This window comes from Mustela putorius, unplaced genomic scaffold (assembly GCF_011764305.1).
Source record: "Mustela putorius furo isolate JIRA1106 unplaced genomic scaffold, ASM1176430v1.1 tig00537275_pilon_pilon_pilon, whole genome shotgun sequence".
In the NCBI taxonomy this organism is placed as follows: domain Eukaryota; kingdom Metazoa; phylum Chordata; class Mammalia; order Carnivora; family Mustelidae; genus Mustela; species Mustela putorius.
The window spans coordinates 215,158-242,858 of record NW_025422413.1 but is presented as its reverse complement, the minus strand read 5'-3'; the positions used below and the strand labels follow the sequence as shown (position 1 = coordinate 242,858).

The window sequence follows — 27,701 nt, the reverse complement described above, 5'->3', positions numbered from 1 at the left end:
GTTGCACAGCTAGGCCATGATAGAGTTAGCTTCAGGTCTCACCCGCTCTAAGCTTTTCCCATAACAACAAATTCCCTAGCCAGGGGGCCAGAGGGACTTACATAGAAACCAGCTCCTAGGTGCCCCTGACTCCTCCCCTCCCCACTCCTCTTCTTCCTCTTGGCAGAAAACTGCCAGAGTTACTCACTAGTGTTTGTTTCTGGTTTTGTGTGTGGGTTTTTTTTTGTTTGTTTGTTTGTTTTTAACAGAAGAAAGAGCCTGAGAAGAAAACACAAGATGAAGAACTAAAACAAATAGATGAGGAGAAAGCCAAGCAGATTTATAAAAGCTGGAAAGAAGATTCAGAGTGGCAGGCATCTCGTGAGTACCCAGAGGCCTCCATAACACCTTAGACTCTCCAGGCCAGTTCCTTCTCTTGGTCAATCTAAGAAGTACTTAAAATGGTTGTTGAGAGGCTTAGGAGTCACTTCTTGAATAGCAGAAGAGTAGAAACGTTCTCCACTCATCTTTCTACCATCACAGTTGTGATATAGCTGTTTGATGGAATGGTATACAGCTCTGAAAAAACACGTTTTGGAAGAGGGTTTAATGACATTGAGATGTGCTATATCATTTTTTCACTGAAAGAAGAAAAATTATAAAATAGTATGAAAAATATTCCTATTTTAAAATGCCTTAGTATAAGAAGTAAAAAAACTGGAAGGTTATTAACATGTTAACATTATTTTTTTTTTATTTGGAGCGATGGGATTTGAGTTTTACTTGAATTTTTCTTCTTGTTATTCTGTACTTTTCTAAAATTTCAACAGTGAACTCACCTTAACTTTTTGATAGAAGAACCCAGGAATAACCGATTGGATATATCAGCACCCTCCCATACCTGTGACCTGACCCTGACTCCTTTTGAGTTAGCAGTGCCAGAGATAAACCCTCTCAGGAAGAGGTCAGTGCAAGCTAAGCCAGAGCCAAGCGTGCTCAGCAACACTAGGGGAAATGGCAGGTTTGAGACATGATGAGGGTTTCCAGCTGACTCAGAAAGAGGTTTACCAGCCAGGTTATCGCTTGAGGCCACTTGAGGGAGAAACAGGAGAATGGGAGTGACAGTGTTTGCAGGATGCAGAGAATCTGGTCTTCAGTTCCATTACAACGAACACTATTAACATGACAGTTTTGTGAAGCGAAAATATTTGCAAGACCCAGTCACTTCCATGCGGTGACGTTCTCGTGTAATGGAACATTTTTGGCTTCTCTCTGAAGTCAGATATAACGGGGCTTGACTGAGAACACCTGAAGTGCAAACACACTCAAGGAAAATTGGTCTTAGCATCCTGCAGTAGAGCCCTTCACTGCTGTGTTGCTAAAACAAAAACAAAACCAAACAAAACCAAAAAACACTCTGTTTTACAAAGCAACATTAAAAGGTGGCCTTGGGGTACTTTTTATGTGTACCAGCACATTCTCTGATTGTGGAGAGAATCATTTTGTGTTTTTGGTCTAGCAGGCCTGTTCACACTTGGTTCAGCTCTCGGGGGCTCTGAGTGTGACCTGTGGCCAGCCTCACCGACCTCTCGCCCCGTCCCCAGCCGCTGCACTGAGGAGTTCCTGAGAGCCTGATCTTTGCTAGTGATGTCCTGAGCTGAGCACGGGAGGGATGATACCACCTCTTCTTATTCAGAGGCTCCCGGCCACATGGAATTCGAACTCGGGCTGCGACTCATCACTTAGTCTTGCCAAATGCAGGAAATTCTCAAACACGTGGTTCTCCATTTCTGTCTCCTTCCTTCCTCTTTCTCCTCCTTCTCCCTCTTAGGATGTCCTAAAACCCCCCTTAGAAAGGCAGGAATTCTGCAGGGAGCGCTGGGCAGCTGTGAATGTGCAGGCCTGAGCTATGTGCGTCCTAGGCGCTGATGGCGAGTGTTCGTTATCAGCAGAGGAGACAGAGTCTCCTGAGAGACGGCGCTCATCACCCGCTGACTCCTCTCACCATCTTGGTGGCCTGACCAGGGCCTTTCTCAAACCTCCTTGTTTTTCTAGTGCGAAAATCCAAAGCCGCTGATGAGAAGAGACGCTCTTTGGCTAAACAAGCGCGGGAAGACTATAAGAGGCTATCACTTGCGGCTGAGAAAGGAAGCGGTGAGGGACCACAAAGCCCCCCAGGAGTTCTACAGAAACCAAAAAGACCCCCCCTCCCACCCAAGCCTCACTTCCTAAACCCGGCGGGATACCCTCCAAAGCCTCTTAGGTAAGAAGCCACACAGATGGCTTTAAACGTAACGGTTGAAACTGGCTGATTAAAGACAAATAGCGGGAGGGCCGTTGGGCAGGGCAGACCGGCGGGTTGCCCATGTGATTCAGTTCTGCCCCACCTCAGCCTGTCTTCTGGAGACACCTGGTCTGGATTCATCCTCTTCTTATCTCTAAAACATCCACAGTTTGTTATAATAAGATTCCCAGGAACTCAGAGAAGGTGTGCATCGAGTTCAGTGCCTCCCTGCGCCGCTAGTGCACCCACCCCCGACCCCACTCGTGGTGGTAAGCGGGCCGGCGAGGGCAGGAGCAGAGGCAGGGGGTCTCATCAGCGCTTAGTATCGCTGTTAGTCGGAAACGATATCAAAGGAGGAACCTAAGGGCTTGCTGACTTGGACAGCATCATAGAGTTGTGTTTTCATTGCTCAGGATTGAAGATTTGATGGCAGTCCTCATGCTGGGACACAGAGCCAAGTTCATATGTTGAGTCTGGAACTGTTCCTTCTTTGAATGAACACTTTTTTGGTCATGATGGTGCCTTGGCCTTGCCAGCTATAGGAACTTAGGTAGAACAGTTTGCTTTGTAAACTCCCTGAAGAGAAATATGATGGTATCGTAGCAGAAACCCCCTTACCCTTATGTTAGATAACTGTTCATAAAATTATTTTCTCCTGGATATTAGGATTTTTTCATATTCTAATATGTAGAAAGACATTATGTAAAATATACCAGAAGAATCAAATAGTCATTAAACAAAACAGAAGCCTTGCCTTCTGAAATGAAAACCAAAAATACTTCTCTGTTACACGTACGGAGAAATAGAAAGCAAACCAATCTTTCTTTGCTTGGAGTCACTACTGATCTTCAGGGCCTTTCCTAATGGGGATTATGACCTCAGAGGAAACAGGAAGGTGGACCTTTTCCTTTACTATAATTATTTCTACTTACTCAACTGAAAGCTGCCATTTTGGGATGTGGGGGCCAGAACTAAAAGATCATGTTCTATAAAGTGACAGTTTGGGGAATGATTTTTTTTCTTACGGACAAAAACCCAAGAAAAGTAATCAGAAACAGGTATCCTCGCAGTTTTGTGAACACATCACAAAGGTGTGAGCTCCTGCCCAGGGTCCTCTTCAGTGCCTGAGCTGGCCTGTGCATTGGCCCCAGATACCCAGCAGGGCTGTTTGTGTACCTGCCCCTGTTCTCCAGGCTCTTCCAAGGGGGTGACTATGACGTGTAACATGCCTGTCCCACACTATTTTTATTGCGCGGTGTATGTGATTGACAGCAGTGGAGGTGGCCTTAAGAAGGGCAGTTTTTGTTTCGAGCTGTGAGCTAAGTTTTTCCAACGTAACACACTTGCATGAAATGCTTCTTGTGAGGCAGCCAGACTGGATGGTTTTTGCGCTGGGACAACAGTGTATGACCAAGGTCAGCTAGGAGCCAGCCCAAGAAAAGACAGAGACTGGCTGTCCTTAGAGTTTTCGCTTAACCTCCAAAGACTTTCCAAAGAAAAAGAACCTAATTTGAAAGCTAGTAAGAGCACTCATCATATAATCTCGTGTGTGTATAGGATCTGATTCCCAAGAAAGTCAAATATTATAGTCAATCTTCTCCAAAATTCTATGTATGCATGCACATGAATAGTACATTCTTAACATGTACATCTGGCATACATGTCACATGTAACTCGTGGGGACATGTTACCATAGAACACAGGGTCATAAGTTAATTTACATGACAGGCATCCTGGCAGTTCATCCAAACTCATCCTTGTCTTTACACTGAGTTCTGCTCAAAATTATTGTGTGAGACTTGGAAATGTGTTTATTACATTGCAGTGTTACTTTTTATAGTGGAAATCAACTTACATCCCAGAACTTTAGTTCTGTGACTGAATGTATTTCAAAATGATTCTACCACTTGTATCTTTTTCTTATCAATCTTCAAACACTCTTCTTTCTTTGACTTCATATTTCTGAGACTGTCTTTAGCAGAACTAATCCTCTTCAAAGTGTGGAAGAGAAGAAAGCAAGTCAGGGATGTTGGAAACAAAAAGAAGAAAAAATTTAATACTGAAAATGTTAGGAAAGAGTTTTTTTTTTTTTTTTTTTTTTTTGCATTTGTTTGCAAAAACATGCTCCCAAGTAAAATAGCGTTGGGGGTGTATTTCACTTTTTAATGCTTATTTTCTCAAATTTTAATTAGAAGTTAATGGAGCTTTTGTTCAAATTAAAAATGAATTAAAATCTTTGTATTAACACAGCAGAAGCTCACATCCATGACTAGCCCTAAAGGACTGGAAGGACAAGTGACAGATTTATGTTCCTTCCTATTTTTTTGATTAACCCTTGTGGAGTTAGGTATATAATGGCAGTAATTAGGGGTCCAACTTCCCATTAGCTCAGCCCATGTAATTAGATCTCCAAGTATATATAATTCTCTCTCCCTTTATACATGATTTATATATACAGGATATATATGATTTTCGAAGGCATTGTTTTCAAGTTAGTTCAATCTAACTTGAGGAACTGTTCTCTAAATCTCAGAAACCAGGGAGTGAGGAGGACAGCGTCCAACTCTGCCCAGGAGGACATCATTCGGTGGTTTAAAGAGGAGCAGCTACCACTGCGAGCAGGCTACCAGACAACCTCAGACACCATAGCTCCCTGGTTCCACGGTGAGTACACAGCTGCCCTCCACGGAGCCTCATCGGACGACAGATGAGGCTGTGTTCATCTGTTAATCCACCAGGAGGGCAGAAAGAATAAAGGCTTCCTTTTTTTTGTGCTGTCCAAGAAGAGTCTTTGAAATTATTTTCACACAGCAGTTTTTCAAAGGTTTTTCGGTGAGTTGCAGGCTCATGATGGATTTAGAAAACAGTCAGCAGTTGGGGTCTCTGCGGGTGCCGTGAGTTCATTTGTCACCACAATTAAAACACCGCTGGGTGGGCGGGGCAAGCGATGGCTCCTGCTCCCGACCCTCGACCCTAGACCCTCGGGCACTCGATTGTGATTTCCTTCAAATGGCAATGCCTTTCATCCACCGTGCACAGTGGGGAGAGTCCAGTATGCCCGTGGGTGTGGTGGGCAGGGCACTGGTGCAGCTGTCAGATGGTCAGCTCTTCATTACCAGTTGAGTGACTGAGCAAACCCTTTCTCTACAACAAGTCAAGTTATCTGAGCCTCATTTTCCTCACCTATTTAATGAAGGAGTTGAACTTTATGATCTTTAACCTAAAAATTCTGTTATTTTGATCTGTGTTTCCATTAAGTAGTTGAAGCTGCCAGGTGGGTTTGTTAGACCAAAGCAGATATTACCTAATAAACCATTTCTTAATTTAACCCTAGAAATTTGATTAATTCAAGCCTTCTGTCTAGCTAGCACATATTTCACTGTCCTCTCAGTTTCTTGAACTTCAGGAAAAGAAGCAGTTTCTTGCCTCATTTGGCTTCTTTAGGGTCAGTGGTGGAACTGGATTAATTGCCTCTATGTACAACAGAAGCGCTTAAAAAAATAAGGTTCTCTCACAGAGCATGCTTGTCCTAAAGGACTAAACCTTGGTTTGAATCATGTTGAAGTCTTTTTTATTTTAAAAATTTTTTTTTAAATTTCATTTGAGAGAGAGAGAGAGAGAGTGCATGAGCATGAGCAGGGGGGAGGGGCAGAGGGAGGAGCAGACTCCCTGCTGAGCAGGGAGCCCAGTGCAAGGCTCAAGGCCAGTCTGAATCCCAGGGCCCTGGGATCATGAAGCTTAACCGATTGAGCCACCCCAGGTGCCCTGAAGGTTTCTCTCTTTTAATTAGTATCATGTCACACACAAACATATCCACAAAAATAGGGTCCCAAACAAATAATATGGTGAACTTCTAAAAAGAAAAAAATTAGGGGCGCCTGGGTGGCTCAGTGGTTAAAGCCTCTGCCTTTGGCTCAGGTCATGATCCCAGGGTCCTGGGATTGAGTCCCACATCGGGCTCTCTGCTCAGCAGGGAGCCTGCTTCTCCCTCTCTCTCTGCCTGCCTCTCTGCCTACTTGTGATCTCTATCAAATAAATAAAACCTTTAAAAAAATTTAAACATTTGGGGCGCCTGGGTGGCTCAGTGGTTTAAAGCCTCTGCCTTGGGCTCAGGTCATAATCTCAGGGTCCTGGGATCGAGTCCCGCATCGGGCTCTCTGCTCAGCGGGGAGCCTGCTTCCCTCTCTCTCTCTCTCTGGCTGCCTCTCTGTCTACTTGTGATTTCTCTCTGTCAAATTAATAAATAAAATCTTTAAAAAAAAAAAAAAAAATAAAAAAAAATTTAAACATTTAAAAATATAAATAAAAAAATTTCTTTTTTGTAGGCCTTCTGCTAAAGGGCTGCTTTCACAGTCAGATCATTATGGAACCATCTAGCTTTCCTTGTAAAATACATATTCTTTGGTGATTCAGGCTTTAGTAATTGTCCACTCCCTGATCTCCTCTCCCTCTTAGGACTGGGTCATAAGTCTACTTCCTTTCCATTCTGTTCAGAAGACATTGGAAGAAATAGTGACATCAGTATCAAAAGATGAGTGTTTAATATTGCCTTTTTTTTTTCTTTTTAAGATAAGCACTGATGAAATCAGTACTTTATAGTTTCTGTGTCGTTGGCCAGATGGTGTCATTCCTGATTACAAGGGTGGTAGTTCATTTTAATAACAGGAAATAAGAAATTGAAAGTGTTGGTTAATGTTTAAAAATCGTGGTACTTTAACAGGCAATCCCACTTGAAACAGTTGCTAAAAGCCAGGAAGATAAAGTGGGACTAAAAATCCAGTTGGAGCTTTGGTTAAAAAAATAAGTTTTTGAGTTTTATATAAATAACTTATTGGTTGCTATTGTTATACATTTAATTTCACTTATATAGATATTTATCATAGTCATAAGAAAAATAAATAATATGATAAAATATAATGAAATAATACACAGTTATGTCCTCAATGTAAGCCATAGTCTTCTGTTTTAAGAAGACAAAATTTCACGTTTCTATGATAAAGAGAAGATGGATCATATCTTATATTTTTGAAATATAATTGTTTAATGATCATGAGCCCTGTTGGAAATAATGGGATGGTAGCTCTCCTGTACTGGTTTACCATCTTCCTTTTGTTATCATACACTCCATAAGTTGCCTTTCTTATATTACTGTTTTGGTCAGCTAACTTTTCCCCATAGAAGTTCACACTTTGGCCCTTTTCTTTTCATTAGCTTTAGACAGGATGGAGGTGGATAGGAGAGGACAGGGAAATGAAGACCAGTGGATCTCTGGCTTGTGGAGCTGCGTGGAAACTCATGCTCTCAGTTGGGAGAAGGAATACAGGAGGGTCAGGAGATTACCAGGATTAAAAAAGAGGGGTGAAAATGAATTTATTTGGGATATGATGAGCTTGAAATGTCTTTGGGGCAGTCATGTGAAAATATCCATTTGGTAATTGGATTAACAGATCAGTGCTAGCGATAATGGATCGGAGCCCTCAGCACACACTGAAAAGCAGGGGAGGGGAGATGACATTTTCCAGGAGTGAAGTGAAAAGAAAGGTAAGAGAAGACCAAGGACAAGACCCCAGGGAGCACCAATACTCAGTGCGATGGCAAAAAAGAGCAGAGGCCCCACATCTTTGTCTCAGGTTTCCTTTCCCACTCAGCGTCATGATGAGGCAGGTATCTGGCCATGGGCAGTCAAGTAGGGTATTGCCTCTGATCTCCTAGATGTAAGAACTTGGAAAATCCCAAGTGCAAGAGAGATCCAGAAAGGCAGTACTAAACTCTACTTTGTGAGCATCTTGATCTCAAGCACATGTAGATATGTAGTCTCCCCACTTCTGCTCCTCTCTCAGCAAGCTCTTCTCACAGAGGCCATCAGGTTTCAACTTTCACGCTTGATCTGAATATCACTCCAGCTCCATCTCAAACCGCGGTCCTCACAGAACCCTGCCTTGATCATGACTTTCCACCACATGTTTCCCGTCCGTCCCTGACACACCACACTCACCCCTTTGCTAGGGCCTTTGCACTTGTTCTTCCTGAAGATCCCTCTATGGCCAACGTCTTAAGGAGCTGACTTACCTGTTTGGGGGCTTGGTGGGCCCCCCAGATCTGCTGGGTAGACTAACAGGCTGGAGACTCAGGGAAAACTGGCAGCTTAAGTCCAAAGTCCACTGGCAGAATCCCTTCTTGCTCAGGGAAGGTCTTTTCTCTTTTGATGCCTTCAACTGATTGGATGAGGCCCACCCATATTGCGGAGGATTTTTCTCCCTTCCCTCATTCAAAAATTACTTTTTTTTAATTAGGAAATATTTCAAACAAAAAAAGAAAACTGTAAGTAACACCAATGATGTAATAAATGTTGTATCTACTTTCTAGGATACAATGAATGTTAGAAGCCATATTTATCTCATATCTGTTTCTCTTATTAAGAAATAAAGCCTGAGAGAATAAAGGCCCTCTCTTTTCCTCCCTTACTGACTCTATTTATTTACTTCTCTCCAATAGGTAAATCACTCTTTGAAGTTATCCTTTTCATCCATATTTTTATACTCTCATTATATATGTATATGTGTGTGCATTTTTATTAACTATATTAAGATATATATAAAACATATATTTATACACGTATATATATATGCTTCTATCAAACATGCAATATTGTGTTTAATATTTACATGGTATCATGTTATAGGTATTTTTCTGCAGCTTGAGTTTTCTCCCAACATTATGTCATCTAGATTTTTCTTTAGCTCATTCGTTTTACCTGTGATGCAGTATGTTATAAGATACAGATTATATTCTGTTGGAGCTATAATTTTTTGAGGGTCTAATATGTTCCAAGCATTACACTGAGCACTTTAAAGGAAGTAAATTTTATTCCCACTTTATAAAGTAAGAACCTAGGAACTAAAATGTTAAGTTCTTTTCAGGCTTCTACCATCAGTGGCAATATTCAGAGCCAGATCTACTTAACTTCTAAGTCACAGCATATCTGAGTACTAATACAAGTGGGAACACCCATGCTTTTTATATAAGTTGGAAATTTGAATCAGTGAACAGTAATACCACAGAGATTTGTTTCTCTAGTACATGAATGAGTTCACTAAATCTCACAGCCAGTGGTGAAGTAAAAGTGTCCAGGAAACTTCATTCAGCATAAGTTTTGCCCCATTCCCATACAATGCTCCAAGGCTGCAAGAGTTTAGAGTAATAGAAGTGGAATCTATATTTTTTGTGGTAATGGTTACCTAACTATACATTTGTCAAAATCAATCAATTGCGTACTTAAAATTGGTGAATTTTATTGTATGTAAATTATATCTCAAGCTGAATTTTTAAAAATGCGAAGTCCAAGAAGCACAGTTTTCTTAGCTCTTAGCATGGAAAGATAGTGCAGTTGGCCCTTGAACAATGCAGGGGTTGGGGTGCCAACCCCTTGCACAGTTGAAAATCCATAGATAAATCTGGACTTCCCAGAAACTTAACTATGAACTGACTACTGTTGACCAAAGACTTACTGATCATATAAACAGTTGATTAACGCATATCTTGTATGTTATATCTATTATATACTGTAATCTTTTAATAGAGAAAAGAAAACATTATTAAGAAATTCATAAGAGAGAAAATACATTTGTAGTACCACATTTATTGAAAAAAATCCACATATAAGTGGACGTATGCAGTTCAAACCTGTGTTGTTTGAGGGTCAACTGTATAGTGTAAGCTTGGCACAAGACTCCAAGACCAGATCACCTAGGTTTGAGTTATGTTCTTTTCCTCTTTAAAATGGGCTTAATAATATCTACACTGTAGAGTAGTTTTTTGTTTTAAGTGTATCATCTAATATATGTAACATACTTAGTGCCTGACACGCAGTGTTTCTGTTATCATGGCCAACCAGAACTGAAGAGCTTAAAAGTAAATGTGCCATTCATGTTCTCTCTGCCTTTCTCTTCATCAGAATCCTAATCTTGCCACAAAATATTGCTGTAACAGCATCATATATGAGGGATAAGCAGGATTTCAGTAAAATAGATCTTAATTACTACTAAACTGTCCTATGCGATTTGAACCCAGGAGGTCACCCCAGAAGGCAACAGGAATTTGGAAGGACAGAAGGACAAAACAGGGAGCAAAGTTGCTTGGAAAAGTTGAGCAGAATATTGCCAGTTGAGGTTGAGCATGGGGTTGGGAGGAAAGGTGTGGCAAGATGGGAATGACTCCTAGATTTGCTAAAATAACATTTTATTTTCTAGATTTAAAATCTTCTGGGGGCTCTGCCTTCGGCTCAGGTCATGATCTTAGGGTCCTGGGATCAAGGCCCGCGTCGGGCTCTCTGCTTAGTGGAGAGCCTGCTTCCCCCTCTCTTTCTCTGCCTGCCTCTCTGCCTGTTTGTGATCTCTGTCTGTCAAATAAATAGATAAAATCTTTTTTAAAAAAAAATCTTCTGAATACTGTTATCAGCTCTGTTTGGTTTTATTTCCTCTTTATCACCCTCTTCTCATTCTGTCCGACTGTCTTGACCCTGAAATACAATCCTTGTTTTTATTCATTTTCTCTTGCATCTGGTCACCACATTACAGAAATCTTTAAGACACACACTATGGTCTAGAATGTTTATAAAGTTGGAGATTAGTGTTGGAGAGCCCTCCTGGGTAAATGTAATATCCTGCAAAGTCATTTTATTTATTCTGGTTTCTGATTCTAAGTATCCAAAGTGTGTAGATACATAATTAGCTCTACTCACTAACTCCTCTTCAAAGAGAGGGTCAACAAATAAATAAAACTGAAGTTTGAAAGTCTGTTCAGAACCCCCCAGACTCCTGTCTGCATTCTCTCTGTTGGCATATCCCGTCTCCTGTTACTATGCGGCAGTGTTCAGGAGCTCAGAATTCAGCAGGGCCTGGGAGTAGGAAAGGTGGGGGAAGGCTAACAGTAAGTGTATAAACAAATTTCTGATTTAGGAATTTTCTGACAGCTTCTGTTAGAGAATTCATATATCTGCTTACGCTACGCATCAAGAGCTGATCATTACGCCTCTGAAATGCAACGCACGCGTCCTTATTCAAATATGGATATAATTAGGCCGCTGGTGAGATGTTTCCATCCTGACCGGTTTCTTGTGGCTGTCTTTTGCTGTCACGGTTTATAATTGAACCTGCCTCTCAATGCTTTAGTTCCAATATTTTAAGCTACTTAAAAAGCAAATCCCTTTCACATCTGTGGGATTTCAGTACAGTTCACACTGCAGCTATTTTGATTGCTTCCATTTTTGACACATGCCTCCAAAGTTCCCTTCTGCTTGGAGAGCAAGACCCATCCATTTCTCTGTCTGCAGCTGTTCCCTGGGACTCCAGGTCCCCAGAGCCGAGCCTCCAGGCAGAATCCTGTGTCCCACTCCTCAGGCGTGTGCCAGCCCGCAGCCCCTGCCCCGCAGTCCCTGAGGCTGCGTGCCCACAATGGGAGGGATCCCACAGACAGTCTCAAGGAGCCCACCCAAGATTTCTTTCAGGCTAAAACCTTAATGAACCTGAGAATCAGCACTCAGAAGGGACAATGTGCCCTTCAACTATTTTGCTGAGAAGCGGTGATTTCTTCATTGTGGGGCCATTAGACTTCCGCCCCCCTCTCCCAGAGAGACTTTCAAGCTTCCATCTTTACTAAGCACATCCTGCCTCATTGACATATATGATTCATATACTTGGTAGAGTGGGGTGGGCTGTGGCCAGCAGCAAGAATCTGTCATATCTGCGTGTGGCAGGGAAGGACCACCACAAGTGCCTCCCCTGGCAGTCACTGTCCCACCCTGAAGAGGGACTAGCCCAGCATTAGCCCCAAGCCCTGGGACTTCACCTGCATTTTGGCATGAAGCCTTCAACACTAAGCATCAAAGCACTTTGAATTATTCTCTGGAGTTCTCCCATCTGACTGCCTAGTATTAGTTCAGATGGCCAGAGTAACTGAAGAGGAAACATAAAGAGGGTAAAGCTATGTCCATCTATTCAATCTTGAAAAGAGCTAGTGTTTCTGCAGCACATACCATGCATTATTGTAGGGTTTTTTTTGAAGACTCTTACTTTTCCAATAAACTACCCAGTGCAGCAAACTGGCTGCAAAAAAATGTATGTATTTCCACTAATGTTGGGAGTAGTCCATTAACCCCAAAGGCCTTGCTTACTTGAGTTTTTCAGTGGATGCGCTTGAGTCTTCCCCCTAATGCTGCCAGTCACTGAGTGTCGTGGCCCACATGTGCCCGGGAGCCCCATGATTGCCATTACTGATGCCCTGGGCTCGAGTCTTGTAGTTTACACTGTGTTCTTGGAGAGACCTAGAAGGACCTTGCAGGCAAGGGAAGGGGAGCCTGGGTGGGTGAGGGACAAAAGAGAGTGACCTGCTTTGGGGGTTCGACTTCAGGTTTTTTATGGAAAGAGGGATTTTGATATTTAGAGAAGAACTTTTAATCTGTGCTTTCATCACCAGAGTTTTCTTTGTCATTGCATGGTCTGATTATAAAATTTGGACACTCCTTTATGTTGGCAAAGGAGGCAGTAGAGTATAGTGGTTAAGAGCACGTCTCTGGGGCCAAATCCCAGCCTCCACCAACAAGCTGTGTGGCCTTAGGCAGGTCCCGTGAGTTCTGAATTTCTGTCTCTCATCTGTATAATGCAGACACCGACATCACCTGTCTCACAGAGTCATTTGAAAGATTCACGAGTTACTATATGTGAAGTACTTAGCGCTGAATGTGACACAAAGGAAGCCCTAATTAATAAGTGTTAGCCATCATGGTAATGAAGAAAGAACAAATGATGTGATTTTAATTCTTGAATTATTATGGAAACATTAAGAATAATATTTTGAGAGCTCTAGTGTTCCTTATCCCAAGGGGCCTGAAACCTGAAGGTTGAGAGCTTGGTATCACAGTGTATGTCCCTCTAGATAGAGGATCTAGGGCCGGTCCCAGAACCCCTTCAAAAGTACTTCCTTTACATACTGACCGGGTTAAAGAAAGCATAAAGTAGAAGGGAGCTACAGTGCGAAAATATAGAGCTCTCGTCCAAGTGTAAGACCTCCTATGGATAACGTGTGCAGTTTGCATTTGGCACGGTTGCTACGTGGGAAGAAGTTCTTCTAAAACTCAGTTTTTTCTTTTATTCACCCCTAATCTAGGCACTTTGCAGTGTGGGACTTTGAGGTCACCTTAACAGCAGAGATGAGTTCCTCCATGAAAGTTATCTTGGTGCCATCTCCTCCCTTCAGGGTATTCTGGGGAGCCCAAGAAGCAGAGAATCAGGACAGGTGACAAAAGCAGGAGTAAGAGTTCCTTGGCGGAGCTCAGCTCAGGAAGGGTAGCCCTGAGGCCGCTCTCAGCAGACCCGAGTGGGTCAAGGGGAATGCTAAAGCCTGCCATGTTCTGGGCCTTTTCAGCCCCTGGCAACAGGAATCCTGAGCTTAGGGAAGGTGGCAGAGGTCACTAATGCCTCAATTCTACACCCAAGTGACTGTACGTAAGTCTTCACAATAAATTCATCTTCTTTATGTTGCTTGGGTCGGGGCACCTGGGCGGCTGGGTTGGTCGAGCATCCAGCTCTTGATTTCATCTCTGGTCATGATCTCAGCTCAGGTCATGATCTTGGGGTCCTAGAATCAAGCCCTGCATCAGGCTCTACACTCAACTGGGAGTATGCTTGGGGATTCTCTTTCTCCCCCAGTGCCCCCCAACACTATGTTGCCCAGCTTAGAAATGAACACGTCTTTGTGAAATAAATATTCATAGTTTATTTTCAGCCAATTTCAGGAAAATTTCATGAGCTCGGGGGGTTAAAAAGCAAAATACTTGAGTGAGAGACAAGAGACCTGAAACCATCACTAACTAATCCTATACCCTGGTCATATACCTGCTCTCCTTCCGCTTCCCCTTTTGTATGGCGATGGTAATAATACCAGTTCTGTTTGTTTTGAGTTTTTTGGGAATTAAGTGAAATAACCCATGAAGACACGTTGAGCAATGTGAACTGCTAGCTCAGGGGAGTATTCTAGTTGGGTGAGAGCATGGACTCTGAGACTGCCCGGGTGCAAGACCAGTGCATCCCCTGGCCTAACCACATGACCTGAAGCACATTAGGAACTCTCTCTGGTGCAGGTTTTGCTCATCTGAGATTTGAGAGAAGGAATAGTGCCTGTTTGTCAGGCTGCTTTAAGGATTAAGTGAAGTAAGGCACCATTTGAGGAGCACCAGGCAGACGTGAAGGACTCTGTATGCTACTACTATTTGGTTACCTTCCATTTTTTTTTTTTTAAGATTTTATTTATTTATCAGAGGGAGAGAGGGGGAGAGAGTGAGCACAGGCAGACAGAATGGCAGGCAGAGGCAGAGGGAGAAGCAGGCTCCCTGCTGAGCAAGGAGCCCGATGTGGGACTCGATCCCAGGACGCTGGGATCATGACCTGAGCAGAAGGCAGCCACTCAACCAATTGAGCCACCCAGGTGTCCCACCTTCCATTTGGTTTTTAAACACATTTTCCAGACTCTGGACACAGGCGCTACAGATGTATAGACAAAGTTAGTAGTGCTTCAGAAAAACCTGAAATGCATCCCTTGTCCCTGTCCATAAGTGATCAGACTCGAGGCAATGGCTGCATAGAAGCATCCCAGAGAGACGTTTCTGGCCTGATTATAAGATAGAATTACTCATTAGACCTTTTCTGGGCATCTTGTAAGTGGCTGGTGCTGAGAGTGTGAAAATAAGATGTGGTGGTTGGCCTCTAGGAGATCACAAGGATGTGGGGCAGGGAGAGACAGTAGAATGTGCTGTGAGTACTACAGTGGAGCTGTGGATAGTACATGGTTGGGGGGGGGCGCCTGGATAGACCAGGGGAGTCTCAGGTGGAGGTGGGAACAGGTACTCAGCAGGTGCAGAGGAACCTTGACTTACTGCTCAGGGGGAAGTCAGAAAGCTTCATGCTATTAAGTTGCATCTTAGAGAATGTGTAGGCGTTTTCCAGAAGGAGGCTGTGGAAAGGGCATCCCACTGACCTGTCCTCCTTCTGTAAGGTGCCACGTGGATTTCCAACAAGGGCCATGGTAGGGTTTCTGAGTTATTTCAAGTCTCTTGGGATCTATTCACCCTCTTTTGTGCAAAACATAGAGCCTACCATGCAGCTCTCCCTTCACTGCAGTGGGTTTAAAGCTCTGCTGTCCAACACGGCAGCCACTCCACATATGTGGCTCTTTACACCAAAATTAATTAAAATTAAATAAAATTAAGGGTTGAGTCCCTCTATCATACTAGCTACATTTCAGGTCCTCAGTACCGCAGGGCCAGTGCAGGCATTGCATTGCCACAAAAATTTGTTGAATAGCACTGTCGGCGAGTGTGCCCTGGCATCACACAGAGAAAGGAATGGGACATTACTGTCTGCCCCCTCCCAGCTCCTCTGTTGGGAACGTCCAGGCTGGGTGCTCAGGCTCTCAGGGGTGGTAGGCAGCTCTGTCCAGGCTCTTCAAGAGTCAGAAGCTGCCCGGTAAGACCTCGTGCAGCGACATCTGGGGTGGTTTTGGCACCCCCTGCCCAGATTCAAACGGAGCAGTGCTGAGGGAAGATCTGTCTTTTCAAAGTAATTGGAATGAAATGAAGTCAAAGAAAACTTTTTATTTACCCTTCATCACTGGCACATAAATCTCCTGTGACTCACAGAGGCTTGGTTCTTAGAATATGCACGAAGAGAGCTGGTCAGAGGGAAGTTGCCTGGAGGCGTCACTGCCTTTAGGGGGCTGGATGAAGGCCACTGCTTCATCCATTCTTAAGAGTCAGGTAAGGAGACTGCTCAAGTCCACAGCGATTAATATTTGACACTGGATTTTGGCCTTGCGGTTAAGAACTCTCTTTGCAGGCGGACAAAGCTCACTGTTTGGCAGCAATCATAGCCAAGCCTCCCTCCTTCAATGGAATCATGATTGTGCGTGGACAAGTATCAGATGAGCCAGACGAGCGTTCTCTTCAGGAATGATAATCCTGATGTAAAGCAGAAAGAGCGAAGCGTGGTCTCCACAGCACTTCACCTCTGAACCTGCCTTCAGAACCTCAGTATTCGAGCCTCCATTAGGACTTACGATTTGCCACAAAATCATTTTATTGTGTTCTGGTGTCTCTGGAAATTATGCAGTGCCCAGATCTATGTGTAATGGGTAATAATTACAGTTTGAGAAGCTTTCAGGAAGTTTGATTTACAGCTACTGTCTGATCCGATTTTAGGAAGAATTTAAACTAACAACCCAGGTTTGGTTATAATTTTCCAGAATAGCTTTCGTTTTAGGAATCTAAATCCATCTGGATAACATGGTAAGGTTATAACATCTACCCCATCTGTTGAAGTAACTTGGAATTTCAGAGTTAGGCTGTTGGTAAGTCTGGAAGAAGAGAGAAATCTTTCTTCCAGAATGCTGCTGCTCCTTCACTCATTTCTGAAGGGCAGTTTTCAGTGTCAGTGAAGAATATCCCTGCCTTTATAGACAGAGTCTTGAAACTTCAGTCACGTTTAGTCCCTAGGTAGGCTGCTTACCTGTTGCTTTGCTTCAGATTATGGTTGTCATCTGTCATTTATCAATAGGGTCAGGTGTGATTAGAAAGGTAAATTGGGCCAACAGAAGCAGCGGTCTGTATCTTTTGGATCTTAGATGGGCATCATTTGAGCACCTGAAGTGGACAGTACAGCAGCTGACCCAAGAGACTCACTCACTCACTATCAGTGGTGCCTGCAGTTTCCACTGGCTCAAGTCTCATCAGGGAAAGGGCAGAAAGGTAGCAGGTGGTGATGGAGATAATGCATGGGCATCATGGTAGCCTTGCTGGGCTTGGATCGGTAGACCTGGAGGCCCTAGAAGAGAGGCCATGGCTCTTCTGTCTCAGGGACATTCCCTATCTGTGCAACAGCCCCCCATTCTCATCCCTGTGTTTCACTGGAGTTGAGCTACACAGAGTTGGGTTTGAGGTGCAGGCCCTGGGGCCTCCTGAAATGTACATGGGAGAAGAGAAGGCAGAAGAGCTGGTTGATAGGTCTTGCCTAGGAGAGATCGGGTGATTTTTTAATCCCCTCTTTATTAAAGGTCTACTTAGAAAAAAGAAAATAGAGATTTTTTTTTTTTAAATGTATTGGGGGGGGGAGAGCAGATATGAGAGCAGGGGGGAAGGGGAGAGGGAGAGAGAATCCTAAGCAAACTCCACACTAAGCACAGAGCCCAATGTGGGGCTTGATCTCGTGATCCTGAAATCACGACCTGAGCCAAGATCTAGAATCAGATGCTCAACTGACTATGTTACCCAGGTGCCCCAGAAAGCAGCGATGCTTTCATCTGATGTCATACTCTGGATAATTAGGGTTCAATTCTCAATTAACTTTACTAATAACAAGACTAAAGGGCTATAATGGTCCATCCGTTGCCTTTTCACCAGGAGATTCTTTTACTAAGATACAGAACATCAGTATGGAGCTAACCCTGAAACAGAAGTAAGAGCTTCTGTCTGCCGTGGTGAAAGGGATCGTGGGGAGAATTCTGCTCCTCCTCCCAGATCCGAACCTGCTGATTAAGTGGATGACTTCACCATCTCTCCGAGATGTGTTTGTGCACTCTCTGTAGGTCTCACCACGTCACGGATTCATCTGAGGAACTGCAACAGGACTAAGAAGGGAAACTGGGAATAGGAGTGAAACCTCATGAGTTTGGACTGGTTGGGGGAAAGGCTGGTCTGAATTAGTGTGAATTCATGAGGCTTCTAAAGTGTGTATACACACACACACACACACACAAACTTCATGTAAATTAAGAGTTTCATTTTGAATATATATGAAGACAAACATATATGAAGATATATGAGCACATGTGTATCCAAATATACATACATGTACATATTTTTATTCCTTCAACTGCCACCGAAGCATCATTTAGGAGTAACCCAGTAGAAAGTAACCCAAGTAGAAAGACTTGTAGACCTCCGTCCCTCCCGGTTCTGTTACTAACTTGCTGACTCCTAGACCAGGCCCCTGAGCTTAGCACAACTGATATTTGGGTTGGAGGATTCTTTGTAGGTGAAGCTGTCCTTGCGCTATTGGATGTTTAGCAACATCTCTGGCCTCTCTGGCTGCTCATAGCCTCCTCTGCCCAAAAATGTCTCTCAGATTTCCAGAGGTTGTCCTGGTGGAGAACCACCATCTAAGACCATATAGGAAGAAATAAACCGAGGAAGACACTTTCCAGTCCCCTTCCAGATGGAATGCTTCCAGGACACCTATAAAGGGTCCTACCAGACTTAGAAGCCACCTAACTAACACCTGTGGTGTTATAACCGGGGGCATAGGTGGGAACATATTCTGAAGGCTAAATCTTGATGCTCTCATTTATGTTATCAACTGGCCACTGTCAGCCGCCCTGCTCGCCCAGTTACCCAATACCAGGAGATGAATGATACTGTAGTATATTCTTAAGAAGTCCAAAATGGACTTGAAGTTGCTCTTACTTTTTCCTAAACTTTATGCATGCAGCTATATTAACTGAAGACAGTTCTGGAAATGATTTGGCTAAAATACCTGCTTTTCTTTCCCGCAGGGATCCTGACATTAAAGAGAGCAAATGAGCTTCTGAGCACTTGCGAGCCGGGCAGTTTTCTGGTCCGCGTCAGTGAAAGGATCAAAGGCTACGCCCTGTCCTATCTGTCCGAGGATGGCTGTAAGCATTTCCTCATAGATGCCTCCACGGACTCCTACAGCTTCCTGGGCGTGGACCGGCTGCAGCACGCCACCCTGGCCGCGCTGGTGGACTACCACAAGGTGACCTGGTGTACAGGCTTGACTTGCTCTGTGAATTGTTGTCCCACAGCAGCTCTAGCAGTGAAAGGCAATTATCAGAAAAGAGATTGAGACGAGTAATGGGGGATTAGTGTCTGATAATTCTTCCGGATAATCAGGATTCTTAATTACAATTCCTTTATCGTTGAACCTAGTTCTTCCTCAGATACTCAGGGAGAACGCACTGGGGCTGAGAATGGAGGAGATGCTAAAAGCCTGTGCACACGCTGCTCGCAACTGAGGCCACACTTAGAACTCAAGCCTGGGAGGGAAAGAGGGTACATGGCAATTTGCAGATGAGGAAAATCTCTTCTAAGATTGCCATAAACTGATAAAGCTTCACGTAAATCAAGGGCAAACAAGAAGTCGTGTGCTCCGAGGAGGCAGGGAAGGGCATGACCTCCTCCTTATTTCTACTGTCTCGACAACCTGCCCACCACAGCGCAGCCTGATCTCTGCCTTCTGATTCACAGGTGGAGCCCATAACCTCCCTGGGGAAGGAGCTCCTCCTCTACCCCTGTGGTCAGCAGGGCGAGCCGCCGGACTACCTGGAGCTCTTCGAGTGACAGCGGCCCCCGTGGTGTCCTGCGCCCTCCAGCTGGGCTTTCCTCTGGGTTAACACTGCTCAAACAGACCTGTGCGTGTGAGGCCAAAGTCAGCCTGCAGCAGAGCCAGCACTGACCAACGGGCAAGTGTCCTTGGAGCCCCGTGGAAATCTGTCTTCTGTGCAGATGCTGGAGTTTAACGTTAAGAGAAAATCAACTCTGCACCATATTCACTCCAAAAGTAAATGGAGACGATCCCCAATTTCAGCAACTACCTAACGTGAAGGATACAACTTTAATGATGTATATAAAATGAACAAAGGAGAAATGGAAACCTTTTAGGAATTAAGACATACTTCAAAAACCAATACCTCCCGTGAACTATTTTATGACCTCTACGTTCCCTCTTTGCATCATTTCGAAATGTCTCAGGACTGTGTTTATATTAAGTTCATGTTGGCTTTGGGGAGCTGGCAGAAGAGCCTTCACGGGTGGCCTGCAAACACACTTCATTTATCATGCATGCTGGAGCCAGGATGTAAGGAAGAGACATAGAAAAACAAAAGTTGGGAATGCAAATTGAATGAGGAGTTAAAACTGTAGGAGGAGAGGCTTCACGCGTCACGAAGTACTGCGGACTCTAGGGGAGAGAGCACGTTTTCGAGTCTCCTCGTTCTGGAGAGCAGGGACAGTGCTGGCCTTATATACTCTGGCTCCGTCGGGGAGCGCACCGCGAGGTGAAGCCGCGCACACCTGAGGTGCTGTCCATCAGTGCTCACGCTCCAGCACAGGACACCTGTAAAGGGTCCTTCCGGACTCAGAAGCCACCTAACCCCCATAGGTTCACACCTATGCCCACCTTGTTCTGGGGTGGATGGTGTCCCGGGGAAGACAGGCTGAAGTCCCCAACCCTGGCACCTGCGAATGTGACCTTAGCTGGGAATAGGGTCTTTGCCGATGTGATCAAGTGAGGATGAGCTCCTGCTGGGTCAGGCGGACGCTCCTCCGGCATCTGGTGTCCTTAACAAGGAGAGCGGGATCGGGAGCCGGAGACCCACAGGGGCAAGGCGGCCGTGGGACCGCAGAGGCAGAGACAGGTGATGCGGCTTCGAGCCAGGGAAAGCCAAGGCGTGCTGGCCGCCCCCACAAGCCAGGATCCTCCCTGGAGCCTTAGAGGGGGATGTGGCCTTGCTGACACCTTGGTTTCAGACCTTGAGCCTCCAAATCTATAAGAGAATAAATGTCTGTTGTCTTAAGCCACTGAGTTTATGGTAATTTGTTACAGCGGCTCCTCGGAAACTCACACAGAGGATCCTTATAGAACCTGATGGTGCTACATACCGTGTGTGGCTGCACAGCCGGCCCTCCTGAGAGTAAAGGAAGAGGGGAGAGCAGAGTAAGCGCCCGCCGGCTCGGCTCGGCTCGGGGACGCAGGTTTGCTCGGTCAGGAATCCTATGCCCTCTGCGTCTGCGCCGCCAACTCCCAGCAACTCTCGGGCCGGCCCAGCCAGGGCGTCGCCTGTGGGCAGACCAGCTGCCCTGCCGCAGCTGACACCTTGGTTTTTCAAAGGAAAAACTTCCTTTCTCAAAGGAAGCAGACATTGTGGCAGTTTGTTCACGAGGTTGCTGGTTGTGTAGCCCTCGCGGGCTGTGTAGAACGTTAACAGAAGAGGGCGGTGTACGTGTGTATGTGGGAGTGTGTATGGGTGCGTGTGTGCGCTTCCATGAGAGAGTTTTTAAACGCCTATCATGGTGAAGTGATTCCTGAAATACCCCGTGTGTTTCTGTAGTCCGAGAGACACCTATGAATGAGACATTTGTCCAAGAGGACCTGTCTTCAGCTGTCATTTCTAACTGTGATTCAACAGCCATGACATTTTAGAATTGCAGAGACCACAGAGGACCCACATCTTCCACCGTTCCCTCTCTAAGCTTAGGTTTTTGCTTCTAATAAAATAGGTATTTTTTTCTAATTGAGGTGTCCTTGACATTTAACCTTAAATTAGTTTCAGGTACAACATAACCGACTTGAAGTGTGAACTGTCAAGTGATCACCATTGTAAGTCTAATGATCATCCAACCACCTTATAAAGTCACGAGATTTTTTTTTTATAACTTTTCTTATAACTTTAAAGCTCTGCTCTCTTAGCAACTTTTGACTATGCATTCTAGCATTATCCACCGTAGTTACCACGCTGTACATACCCATGACTTACTGATTTTGTAACTGGAAGTCTGTACCTCTTCACTCCCGTCACCCACTTAGCACCCCGCCCCAACCCTCCTTCCCTCTGGCAGTCACCAATCCATTGTCCGTATCCATTTGTTGTTTTGATTGCACGTATAAGTGAAACCATAGGGTATTTGCCTCTCTCTGACTTATTTCACTTAGCATAACACCATCAAGGTCCATCTGTGTTACAAATGGCAAGACCTCATTCTTTTCTGTGGCCGAGTAATATTCTATCGTGTACACACACCGCCTCTCTCTATCCGCTCATCCACTGGTGGACACTGAGGTGGCTTCCGTCATCTTGGCTACTGTAAATAATGCTGCAGTGGACCTAGGGGTGCATGTATCTCTTCGAATTGGTATTTCCGTTTTCTTTGGAAAGGAGAGTTGCCGGGTCACATGGTAGTTCTATTTTAATTAAAAGAAGGTGCTTTTATTAGCTGATTTTAATTAATTTCATCCAGTTCTGTAATCTTTCGGTTCTAAAATAAATAGAAAAGTACCTTATACGGGACGCCTGGGTGGCTCAGTTGGTTAAGCGACTGCCTACCTGAAATTCTTAGGGAGGGAAAAGTGATTAAAACCAAATGGGGTTGAGGAAGCCTGAATTCTCATCCTAGCTCAGCTATTAGATACAGCCTCTGGGCTTTCCTTCTTGCCCAGAGTGTGGTAAGAATGTTCACACTGCACCCTGGGGGTCTCCCTTTCAGAAGGCAAGTCTCTACAATTGCGTCTTTAAAGAAGACACCTGTCCCACTGGTGAGGGAGCAGAAGCCTGGCTGAGGGAGCAAAGCCTGGCTGACACCTCACAATCTCCCCCGCCTCGGCACCACTCCTGGGTGGGACAAACGTGACATTCTTTAGGACTCTCCCAACCATCTTGATGTTAATGGCTTGCTCTAAAAAGGAAAGACAACCTTGATCAAGCCGGGAGACCTCCCGCATCCGGCACCTGGTAGGCCCTCTCTAGCACACGAAAGCTCTGTCGAACCTCCTTCCCCTCACCTTCCCCCAACCGCAGGGTACACAACCTGCCGTCCCTCACAGCCCGGGGCAGCCGCTCTTCCTGCCCACGGGTCCTGTCCCCGTGCTTTAATAAACCATCATTTTGCACCAAAGATGTCTCAAGAATTCTTTCTTGGTCATCGGCTCCGGACCTCACCCCACCGAACCTCACCTGGGTTCTAGAACTTCATCACGACGACTTGCGCTTTCCCTTCCTCAGGAGTGGCCACAAATCGGAGTCGCACATCTCCCCTCTGCTTTCCATTTGTGTGATCTCCTCCCCATCCTTTTCCTCTCTCCCTCCCTTTCTGCCGCATTCTCCGAGAGCTGCTGCTCATCGCCTTCCCTTCCGCATCACAGACTCCACATTCTGTGTTAATTCTTCTCTCACGGCCCCCAGTGTGGACGTGAGCGTTCTATTTCCAGTGCACTTGCCATGCTTCCTTCTGTCCTCTGCCTCATCCTCACGCTTCCTACCACTGCCCCAGATTGAAAATGCTCTGGAGCCTGACAGGACAATAGTGCTTTTTACTGTGTGGTAAAAACACACTGTTGGGTTGTGAGTGAGCTCAGCGTAGTAGAAAGTCTAGCAGATCTGGGTTTGGATCCTGGCTATATCACTAACCAGCAGTGTAGTTATTTTTTTAAAAAGGTTATTTATTTATTCATTTGAGAGAGAGAGAGAGCATGAGTCAGAGGGAGAGGGAGAAGCAGATTCCCGCTGAGCAAGGCTATCCACGCAGGGCTCCATCCCAGGACCCCAGGATCATAACTGGAGCTGACGGCAGACGTTTAACTATCTGAGCCACCCAGGTGCCCCCTAGCTGTGTGGAATCTTAAAAGAACAATACTAAGCTTGTCTGAGCTTCAGCTCTCAAACAGGAGTGACTCAAGTCACCCACTGGATTCCAAGGCTTAGAAAAGAAACACATAAAGTCTCTTGGGTCCAACAAAGCCAGGATTCATGCACTCTGTGCTCCCGTCATGAGCTCAGCTTGTACAAACCATGGGCTGTGCATGCCAATGGCCCATTTGCTAGAGCTTCTGGGATGAATCTTCAGGGGGGAAGGGAAGCTTGTAGAGGTTATACTAGGGAATCACACAGTAGATTAGCCAGTTGAAATGGCTTGCAGAGAGATGGCTACCTTAGTCTGGATTAGAAATGGCAGAGAGAGGGCATTCTCTTAATGTAGAATTTTGACAACCCCAAAGTTAGCAGTGACCTGTCTTTACCCAAAATTGGTCATTGACAAATTGATTCAGTTGTGCGGGAACTCCTGATCACAAATCCCCAAGTATTCACCTGCCTTTTTGACCAGAGGATTTACCACAAACCCAAATCTCTCTGGGATTAACTGCATTGTCTCCCAAATAGGTCAGCTCCTGCCAGTGCTAACCCAGACTTATGTGGGGGAGAGGGCGTTTAGCCCCTGCTCTCCGGTCAGTCTAAACCAGCTTTTCTTTTCCTTCAGCTAAAAGGATGTTCCTTCCAGCTGGGTCAAGATCCTGAAAGGCAACACCACAGGGCCCCTCAACAACCACACCAAACAGCACGTGCTGTACCTTATCTCGTGCAGGAGCTCTGGGTGGTGTGGTGGAGCTCTGGACAGGGCTTCCCAAACCCACCACTCTGCTGTTCGGGACAGCCCCCCACGCTGTAGGGGTGACTTCTACCCAGCTCTCTTTGAACTAATGACTGGAAAAAAGAACAAGTACTTAAATACAGTCTCTCTTCAGCCTTCCCTTGAATGCAACTTGAGGGTTTTGCAGTTTGTTTTCCATTTTATTTTTTTTAACTGTATCAAATGGGGTTCTGCAACGTAGCAGTCCAGGCGATGGTGAATGTTGCAGTTCTTTCAACACTGGGGTTGGAGGGGTATTGTCTGGGAGCAGATTGGGATGGGGTTTGAAACGGAGTGGGGGGGATGTTATGCCCTAATAATGGGTCCGTGATTAAAAGAGCGAGACTGATACAAAGCGAAGGCCAAGCAAAGCTTTATTTCATGCCAAGCATCAAGAATCTAACCGAACCTTCAGGGCCGCACCTCTTACAAGAGAGGGTGACCCTTCTCTGTTTCACAGTCTAGGTTTTAAGGGCAAAGGCCATGCGGTCGGGCCCGGCCACACACAGGTGACCAATGAGATTGTAACACACACAGGAAACTCCACAGTGATGCTAGGTAACCAACTGAGTTACAATTTACCCTAGTAGACATTTGAACCAGCCTTGGTTGGGATTACACCTTGACTGGGATTGGCGCCAAAAAGGCTCCCAAAGGGGTGGAGGGGGCATACTCCTTGGAAACCAGGGAATCAGTATGCATCCCCCCAACTGATAGATGTCTCCACCTGGCCTGACCCACCTTTGTATCTGGGCTTTGTTACCTGAAGCTGGTTTCCGGGATTGTCTCCAAGTAAATCCCCTGGGGGAAGGGGAGCAGGGACAGTTTCTAAATAGGTCCTTACAGGGGATTAACAGCTGGGGAGGAGGGAGGAGCCAGCTGAGGTCTTGCCGCTCAGGTCCATGAGGAGTAAGCCCCCTCCAGTCCCGTGTGGGTGCTGCATGTAGCGGGCAGGCTAGCCACGCCGTCAGCCACCAAAGGACATTTGGAGAGTCTTGGGCACAGCTCACTGAAGGTGGCCTGGCCCTCCCTGAGCCTCTGGGTGACTGGGTGATGGGCAGAGACAGCCCAGAGGCCATGCCCGCTGTCCCTAGGCTGTCACTTATGCCCTCCTTTGGAAGAGCAGTCAAGGCAGACAGAGCCACAGGGCACAGGGGGTGACCACTGCAGAGGGCACACGCAAAGGATCAGTATAGTATCCCAGAGGCATTCTGAAAGGCACCTCTGCTGAGAGAACATTTTCTGTGTGTTGAAAAAACCACCCCCACCCCTTCCTGCCCCAGCAGCTGGCACAGTCGCCACAGTTTCTGGCAGCACTGACTGGGTCCTGCCTGGAGAAACAGCTTTGAATTCAAATACAAGGCTAATTGGAATATGCATCACACAAAGCTGCAGGCTCTTTGATGGGTCTTGGGAGTAAAACACACCCACCCTTTCAGGGACCGCCCAAGGGCATTATCTCTGATCTGCAATTCTCGGAAACAATGTCAAATCTTTTTCAAAAGGCAAGTATTCCCACCTGCTCTCCTGTCCCATTCAAGGCAACCTTTCAGTCCAAGGCCTTGGGCCTACAGAGGGCAGAGGGCTGCAGGGCTGCGTCTGAAGCTGCAGAGCCCCGGAAAACCTTCAAGGGCTCACAGAGCAGCTAGAGGGAGGCTGCTCTATGCTTTCCGAGTTCCTGGATCACGGTGTTTTCATTCACCACCAGGGGATTCTCAGGTGGGCTGAAGGGCAGAACAGCGGTGGGAAATCGAGGCACAAGAGAAGACTCTGGACTTGCTGGAGGCCAAACTCCCTTCTCTACCTTCAAGCCCTTCTGAGCTGGCGGTGAGAACCGGAGAGCCTGAAGCCAGCCACTGTCTGTACGCCCCCCCCCCCCCGCAAGCCCCTTACAGTTTCCGCACCTGGAAAAAGATATGATCTGCTTCAGCAGGGTGGCGTTCCATACAGAAGGTGCCTGGCTCTGCCCCTGACCTCAGAAACCTCTAAAGCTCCTCAGCTGCCTAGGGGGTCACTGACACCAAATTCCTGAGCACAGAATTTAAAGAAGAAATTATCCATTATATTTTACATTCCTAGTCACCTTCATTCAGATAGACCGAACTTGTTTTCAGAAAGACAGAAATACAGGACAGCCATGCCCATGTGATGGGCTCATGATCTCTAATATGCAGCCCACTTCGGCCCAGGAGGTTTTGGGTGTGCTGGGAAGCATCACAGACTGCTGTGAGTGTGGACCTGGTGGTGAATCCTAACTGCGGGATGAGCATACTAAAGGCAGAAGGAAATGCACATTAAATGTCCTTAGAATCTGCAGCTCATTGACAAACCCTTGGGGGCACGCAGAGTGTAACATTCCCCCAGGAAGCTCCCAGCTGTCTTAATGGTAATGCCTTGCTAGAGGGGAAAAAACGGCCTTGGCTTGACAATAGCAAGTCCTCTGGGATCCTGTGAGCCTTTTTCTTTTTTTTAATTTAACTTAAATTCAATTAACCAACATACAGTACATCACTAGGTTTCATTGAATTCCCTAATCTTTACGTCCCCCAACCCCAAAGTATATAATCAGTTGCCTCTTACAATCCTGGGGCAGCAGCTCTTTCTGCCCATGGGTCCTGTTCCCGTGCTTTAATAAAACCACCCTTTTTTGCACCAAAGATGGCTTGGCTGTTAGCTCTGGACCTCACCAACATTCCAAAACGACATGCCTAGGACATGGTAGATAGACTGCATTCATGACCCTGAACACAGAAACGGATACGGAGATGCCGAGTGCCCGGCTTAAGAACGTATAGATGGCCTGTGAAAGAGCTGGAATTTGACCCTGGCCCTCGGGCTGGGGAAGTTTCGCGATTAACTACCACACCACACTGACCACTGATAAAATTAGATACAATTAGATGACATTAGAAGATTTTCCCCTGAAACAAAATGTATTAAAATTTTGGGGTGCCTGGGTGGCTCAGAGGGTTAAAGCCTCTGCCTTCAGCTCGGGTCATGATCCCAGGGTCCTGGGATTGAGTCCCGCATTGGGCTCTCGGCTCAGCGGGAAGCCTGCTTCCCTTCCTCTCTCTCTCTGCCTGCCTCTCTGCCTACTTGTGATCTCTGTCAAATAAATAAATAAATAAATCTTTATAAAAATTAGGTTCTGGGAAGCCGTTTTCTTAATTTTCTGAATTGTGTATGGTGAGGGCGCCT

The 27,701-nt window shown here is 45.6% G+C and overlaps 1 protein-coding gene across 7 annotated transcripts in view; it reads left to right on the top strand.

Annotated features, from left to right (window-relative positions):
* SH2D4A (SH2 domain containing 4A) overlaps positions 1-20,899 on the top strand; it is a 60,349-nt gene extending 39,450 nt beyond the window's left edge. For all 7 annotated transcript variants that reach the window (XM_045073801.1, XM_045073805.1, XM_045073804.1 and 4 more), the window contains 5 exons: positions 249-360; positions 2,035-2,242; positions 4,797-4,927; positions 18,860-19,080; positions 19,572-20,899. In XM_045073801.1, coding sequence (XP_044929736.1) covers positions 249-360; positions 2,035-2,242; positions 4,797-4,927; positions 18,860-19,080; positions 19,572-19,664 — 765 coding nt within the window. In that variant the 3' untranslated portion in view covers positions 19,665-20,899. The remainder of the gene's footprint in view (positions 1-248; positions 361-2,034; positions 2,243-4,796; positions 4,928-18,859; positions 19,081-19,571) is intronic.
* The last annotated feature ends 6,802 nt before the right edge of the window (positions 20,900-27,701 follow it).